The sequence below is a fragment of the Crocuta crocuta genome, unplaced genomic scaffold (assembly GCF_008692635.1).
Source record: "Crocuta crocuta isolate KB4526 unplaced genomic scaffold, BGI_CrCroc_1.0 scaffold30, whole genome shotgun sequence".
In the NCBI taxonomy this organism is placed as follows: Eukaryota; Metazoa; Chordata; class Mammalia; order Carnivora; family Hyaenidae; genus Crocuta; species Crocuta crocuta.
Window position 1 is genome coordinate 9422959 of NW_027528345.1, and position 7418 is coordinate 9430376.

Sequence of the window (7418 nt, forward strand, 5' to 3'; positions counted from 1 at the left end):
CTGCCCCCTGCAGCACCACCACCCCCACACTGCAAGAGAAGGGGGTCTGGGGCTTCTCCCTTGGACCCTGGGGACTTAGGTGAGAAGCATATGAATGTATGATGTCACCTCTCCATGAGGCATGGGCTATGCAAAGATGAGGTTTCCTTCTCATCAGTTCTGACCAGCTCCTGCCCTTCTCATTTCAGTTCTGAAGCACCTGGGCTCAGCTCCCAAGGGAGCTGCCTCTTGGCTTCCCCGCTCCACTCCTCTGTGGCTCCCTCAGAGGGGAAGGGAAGGGCTCAGGGACCCCTCCCGTCCCCTGGCCCACATGGAAGCGCTATGTGGAAGAGGCATGATGCTGAAGGTGAGGCTCCTATGGGCCCCCAAGCCCATGAGGCCAGCATGCCCCCCACACCCCCACACCTTTCCTTCCTCTGGAGCAGGGGACACTGGGGCAGCCGCCCCCACCACAACCTAGTGTCTGGCTTGGGGTGTGATGGTTCTTTCTCAGTGTCAGGTCCTCAAGCCGGGCCTGGCTCTTTCCTCGTCCCATTCCTGTCTCCTTCCAAGCCCTCACCGTGGCTGTCTGAAAAACTCGTGTCCAGTATCCTAAATTATCCCATCCTCCCTCTCCCCGTGCCTCTGCAACCCAAGGGAGGAAGTGGGAGGTTGCCTCCCCTCTCCAACCCCCACTTCACATAATGGAACAGCTTTTGGCCTTTTCCTTCTTGAAGGTAGAAGAGATGAGTTCAGAACGACTGGGGAGGTGAAGCAATCGCTTGGAGAGGCTTCGGACAGGGCTCTTTGGGGGCACTGGGTTGGGCTTGTTCAGACACACCATGGACGCTGTCCGGAAGATGCTGTGGATACTCTTTTCTGAGGTAAAAGCCGAGCCTTCCAGGTAGATTTCCGCGCCCAGCTGCTTGGCTATCGCACAGCCCTGCAGAGGGGGTGAGGTCATCAATGCAATTGTCCAAAATGGCTCTGGAACACTGACTTCTGTGCTTAGTGGTACTCCCCAGGGCTACTCTGGATGGGACCCAACATCCGGTCTCCCACCACCACCCTCTGCTGATTACTTTCCACATGTGAAGCCTAAGTGCACTTTAGTATCACCTGTAACACTTTTAAAACCATATTGATACCAGACCAAGTAAATCAGAATTTCTGCGAGTAGCACCCAGGCATTCATATTTTTAAGAGCTCCCCAGCTCTAAGTGATTCTAACGTGAGCCACTGGTGTAAAAGAAATTATCCTTATGCTCTCATGTGCCAAAAAATTATCCAGGGGCAACTGGGTGGCTCAATCAGTTAAGCCTCCGACTCTTGATCTCAGCTCAGGTCATGATCTCATGGTTTGTGAGATCAAGTCCTGTTTCGGGCCCTGTGTGGAGCTTGCTTAGGATTCTCTCTCTCTCTCTCTCTCTCTCTCTCTCTCTCTCTCTCTCTTTCTCTTTCTCTCTCTCTCTCTCTCTCCCCCCCCCCCCCTGAGGATTCTCTGTCTCTCTCTCTCTCTCCACCCCCACCTCTACCCCCACCCTGCTCTCTCTCAAAATAAATAAAATAAACTTAAAAAAAGAAGTTATCCAGGAATATCATTAAAAACACAAATTCTGGGGCACCTGGGTGGCTCAGTCAGTTGAGCGTCTGACTTCAGCTCAGTTCTGATCTCACCGTTTGTGAGTTGGAGCCCCATGTCAGGCTCTGTGCTGACAGCTCAGAGCCTGGAGCCTGCTTCGGATTCTGTGTCTCCCTCTCTCTCTGCCCCTCCTCTGCTCATGCTCTTCTCTCTTTCTCTCAAAAATAAATAAACATTTTTAAAAAAACACAATTTCTTTTTTTTTAAGACTTTTAAAAAGTAATCTCTATACCCAACATGGGGCTTGAACCCACAGCCCTGAGATTAAGAGTCATGTTCCACTGACTGAGCCAGCCAGGTGCCCCCAAAACACAGTTTCTATATCTTTCTCCCAGAGTGACTCTACAGGTATGGAGTCAGGAATTCTAACAGGTGATTCTAATGTAGGTGGTCAAAAAAAAAAAATCTGGGAAATACTAGCACACAGAGGAATGACTCACCTGCCAACCTATAGCATAAATCATGGTAAGTAGTTACCTACCACCTCTGCTAGGTGACTGATTTGCTGATTACAGATGACCCCCCCAGGATACCAATTCTCCCTTTCCTTAGTGAAAGTTAAGCAAAGGCCACATTTTAAGTCCTTTGCCTATAGCTTTCCCCACCCCACTTTTAACAAACACACACACACACACACACACACACACACACACACACCTGCTCGTAGGAGATAGGTGCCTGTTTCTGGTGGGACAGCTCCATCAGTGTGCTCAGGTCTGTTCGCAGGTCTGTCTTGCAGCCAATAAGCAAAACACGGGTGCTAGGACAATAGTCTAGGATCTCTGTCCTCCACTGAAGAGCCATGTAAGAAGGGAAGGGGGAAGGAGGAAGGAAGGGTCAGTGGCTGACCTGCAGAAGCCTAGTTGGCAACATCACACACACCATCCAGTTATCACCAGCCCAGCCCTCCCTGAGTCACAGCATCACCAATGCACTAATTACATCATCTTCCTGCCTGTGAGGCCTTTGGGGCCACGGGAGTGCTGATCCAAGAGCCTGTCCCCTCATTCAACAGCCCAGTTCACCAAAGAAATCACAGGGGCAGAATCTCCTCCCACTCTCTGCCACGCATAGGGACATGGATCTGGCCCCTAAGGGCTTCATGAGACCAGAAAGCCAGGAGGGATTAGGAGGAAACCAACCAGTCTCTTCCCAAGGAAAGGAAATAATCCCAAAGTCTCCTGGGAAAGTAGTTCCACAGGGTATTCTGAGACGCTGCATATGGGCAGACTGCCACCCAAACCAGGCGTTTGCTACCAGCAGTTCTGCTCAGGGCTGCCTGCCTTGCCCAGTCCCACTGGGCCTGGGTCAAGTGCACAGATGCTGCTTCCAACCCTCAAACCCTATCACTGAAAGGTTCTGACTCTCAGTTCTTCACTTTCTGAGTCTTCAATACCACCCGCCCTTGCTGGGCCCCTGGCAGAGCAGTACAGGATACGGCAAAGCCAGGGGGCAGAGGGGGGAGACCTGGGTTCCAGTCCCAGCGCTGTAGCAAATGGTTATGGTTTCAGGAAAGTCTCTTCCTTCCCTGGCCTCAGTTTCTTCCTGCTACAGAAGAGGGGATTAGACAACAAGGTCCCCAAGGTTCTTTCTTGTTCGCAAGCTGAGTTAGAGATGGCACGGTTATCCAGACTTACCTTCTTGAGCGCACTATCCACTGTCTCCGGTCGGCTGACATCAAAGCATAGTAATACTGCATCTGAGTCGCTGTAGCAGAGTGGACGGACGTTGTCATAGTAGGGAGATCCTGGTGTGGGGGAGAAAGGGCTGATGGTGAGCCATGGCATTTTCCCTTCCCTACAGGCCTAAGTCCAGAGAGACCTGGAAATACCATTCTTGGCCCTTTAGGTTACTTGGCCCCACCCATCTCCCAGGGGAACATGCTGCAGCCTGGAAGCTTGGAACCTGACCACCTGCCAGAAAGCAGTACCAAAATATCATCTTCCTTAGCCCTGAAAAAGGGAAAAGGGGAAATCAAACAGGGTAGGGTGGGTAGAATAGAATGTGGGTCTCCTCCAGTGCGCTTAATTTAAGGTCTACCATTCTTCTGAATCCCAGAGGATGTTCCCACCCCTGCAGAGAGATCAGGGTTTGTGTACAGTCTCTTTTCTAGAGTCTGCCTGCTGCCCAACCTCTGCTCCTTGCTTCTTCTGCTCCAGGGTCTCCCCAAAGGAAAAACAAACCTGCCTGTTACATAACTGGCTGCCCTGCTTCTTTGCCATGGGGTCAGAACTCTTGGAGGCTGGCAGAGGAGGAAGAACATCACGGATTCAGTGCCTTACTCTTCCTCCCTGCAAAAAGCTGCAGCCCCTGTCCCCCAAGATCTCAGGGAGGCAGTTTCAAAGATAGTAGCACCGTTGGCTAGGGACTTAGAGGCTCAAGGAAGGGTCCTTCCCTGGGAGGGCAGCAGGCAATGCAGACCCAGGTGGTCCAGTATGGGAGAATGCTAGGGGCTCAGCCTGCCCCCCTCCACCCTGGGGAAGGAACAGTAGCAGATTTGGAACTCAGACAATCCGTGCTCAGAATAGCAAGCAGCCCCTCTCCCTGCACCACAATCGCCATGGAAACTGGGGGGAAATCCAAGCTGGGGTGGGGGGTTGGCTGTTTTAAAAAAAAGAGAGAGTAAAGAGGAGTTGCAATAATTGTCTGGCCCTTCAGCACTCTGCCCATTCCCAGCCTGAGGTCTGAGGTGGGGTCTTAGCACCGCAGCACGGAGCAGAGGGAGCACTGCAGCACTGGAGAAGGGGGAGGGAAGGGGAGGAGGCCTCCATTCCGGCTCCAGGCGACCCCCTTCCCCTAAGACCAGCAAGTGAATAATGGGAACAGGTTCGACCTGGCCCCTATGTTGAGAAGCCCCATCCCGCACCCCGCTACCACTGCCTCCTTCTTTGTGGGCACCTAATTTGAAAGAAGGAGTTTGAGGATGACTGATAGCCTGCATCCTTTCTGAAATTGGGGGGTGGGGATGCGACACAGAGAACTGACACCACTTTGCTGACTTCCCATTATCTGGACTGGGATTCAAGAGCTGCATTCCAACGGCGGAGGGGGTGGGGGGCATTTGGGGGCAGTGGTAGTAAAAAGAGATGAGCCGCAGTAAGATTCTATGGAGACTGAGAGGTGGGCAGGGGACGGCAGACGAAATCCCATATATCATGTAGCCAAGCTGCATTCTAGTCGGATCCAGCCAGCATAGCACAGTCCACGATAACCAGAACCCTGCCTCCCAACCCCTAGAACTGCAACAGAGGAAAGCATACCGGGTGGAGGAATTTTTGCCTTGCTTTGTTTGGGGGGGGGGGTGGCAAGAGGAAATCTCATTTTCTGTTTATCCATCCCCTACCCCCAATCTTTTCAGACCTCAAAACTGGATCATGGGAACAACAGCTCTTTCAGGAGTAGGATGGCATATTTATTATATGTAACAGGAAAGCCCTAGTGATTTACACAGTTCCTCTTTAAACTCAGCCTCAATATCCATTTTTAGAGGGTGGATTTTCTTTCCTTTCTGTTATTCCTGGCTTTCGGTCCTTAATTAGGACTCTGAGCCCAGTCTATTAAAAAAGAATTGGGGTAAAGGAGATAATGAGGAGGGATCAGAATTAAAGCAAAGGACAGCCTAGCACTGAGGGTTTTGGGTTGAGAGGCTGGGAAAATATTGTTTTCTACATTCCAGAAAGACCGGGCATCTTCTACCTCAGCCCAGTATGGGGGTGGGGGGGGGACTGTCACAGCCACCACCACCCCTGCCACTATCTACAACCTAACTGTGTCCCACAGTAAAGCCATCTCCCCCACCCTCCAAAGCATCGATGATGCATCGCTTCATCCCTGAGCCGCAGCAGTATGACAAGTGGAACAGAGCTGCGGCAGGCGGACAGCAGTGACCCAAGATGGAATGCAGGAGAGAAAATTGAGTCAGGAGCAATATTCCCCCAAAGCAGGCTTGTCTCCAGGCCGCAACCACAACTGCCTCCAGCAGCACTGACTCCTGCCTCTCATTTGGGTTTGTTCTGGGGCAGTAAAGGTGGGGGTCGGGGCAGAGAGCAGGGAGAGGAAATGGAGAAGCCCTATCTGAAAGCCTCCCAGTTGTAGTCAGGGTCCATCACCTCACCATCCCAGCCCTCTGAAGGAAGGAGCTAGACCCAGAGAAGTGGCTTCTGGGGCTCATCCACTCTGCCCCCCTGGACCAGCCAATCAAGCAATCTTCAGGTCCCCCTTCTGTCAGTTTCCTGGCCAGTACCATGCATACTCCTTGTCCCCACCAAAGAGGGAAACCGTTTCCTAAGAGAGCAGCTGCAGCAGACCAGTGGAGGTGGGAAGGGGGCATCTGGGGTGGGCAGTCTTACCTGAGGTGTCCCAGAGACTGAGCTCCACCCTCTGTTCCTCTGTCTCCAAGCAGGCTGTGTAATTCTCAAACACCGTGGGCACATACGTCTGTGAAAAGAGAGGAACCAGTCACACCCTGGGCACACAAGAAGCCACTCACCCTAGTGAGACACTAAGGTGGCAGGGGATAAAGGGTGGGGAGGGGGGACACCTAGGACAGGAGGGGCCACACGGGACAGGAAGGAGGGGAGGGTAGAGGCACAGGCACTTTGCTCCATGGAAGGAAGCAATCTGAATGACGTCCAGCCAGGGACAAGCCCCCATTTCCTATATGGCCAGGGAGGCAGACACATAGAGTTTTCACATTTCCAGACTTGGGTGTCTCCCGATTTTAGAGCCACAGGCCAGTTCTAGCTCTTTTCTTCTCCCACAAGCCCCTCGGACCAGGAGGGCAGCTCGCAGAACCTTTTGAGGATGGGATGAGGAGCCGGGCAGGTATTACGTCAAGAAGAAACCCGACTCTGAAATGCCTCCAGTTCCCTCTCCCGAGAGAGCCGACTCCAGGACGAACGGGGGTAGGAAGGCATTTGATCGGGGCCCACGGGTGAAGAGGTGAGGAGGAGCCAGCGGGGCGGCAGAAGTGGAACAGGTCTCAGGGGAAGCTAAGGCAGCGCGGTCCTCCAGCCGGGCGCCTGAGGATGGGCAGGCTGGGGTGGCGTAAGCTGGGGGAAGCTAGCTCCCCCGGGCAGGTGGGCCCCGGGCCCCGGGGAAGCCAGGCGGGCGAGGAGAAACGCTGGCCAGCAGGCGGGCGGCTCACCTCGGGATAGCAGTCCTTCGCTAACACCTGTAACATCGCTGTCTTCCCGCACTGCACATCCCCCACCAGAACCAGCTTACATCTGGCCACGACTGGCTGGGGGGCCCGTCTCTCCTTCATGACCGTAGCCTCCGCTGGACTTGGATTCCGATTCAGAGAGGAGAGGGCTGCGCCAGGTGCCTCTCAGCACAAAAACTCGGTCGCGATCCTCGCCTCCCTCCAAATGAAAAGGAGGCCGGCACGGCCACCTTATATCTCTCCAGCTGAGCCAATCGCAAGAGGAGGCGGACTCCGTCAAGGCCAATCCCTGAAGTGGGATCCCCTCCAGCAGCCAATGGTAGGGAAATCTGAGTCAGTCCCCTCTTCCTCCCTTCCCTTTCTCTTAAAGCTGCACCGCTGCTTCCTCGGCAAGGGGATTCCCACGCTGTTTGCATTTGTATCAGGAAGGGGGAGGGGACGTGAAGCAAAATTAATGGCCTTGAGTGTCCATCAATTAGTGTCAAAAGCAAACTGGCCATGAAGGCAGAAAATGAGGTCAGGCTGGCATTGTCCCAAGAGAAAAGCAGGATCTGCCCCAACTATAGACAGGTGGCACCCGGGGTGGGGGGTGGGACAGTGGCCCCACAGATCTCTAACCTCTTTGTTCCATCT

General features: G+C 53.5%; 1 protein-coding gene across 1 annotated transcript; it reads right to left on the reverse strand.

Moving 5' to 3' along the window:
• Nucleotides 1–6975, reverse strand: RND1 (Rho family GTPase 1). The gene is made up of 5 exons (XM_077753576.1): nt 6768–6975; nt 5971–6058; nt 3259–3368; nt 2279–2413; nt 1–922 (listed from the first exon to the last, which is right to left on the reverse strand). Exons 1-5 carry the CDS (start codon nt 6885–6887, stop codon nt 677–679), a joined length of 699 nt encoding a protein of 232 aa, XP_077609702.1. The 5' UTR covers nt 6888–6975; the 3' UTR covers nt 1–676.
• Nucleotides 6976–7418: the final 443 nt, after the last annotated feature.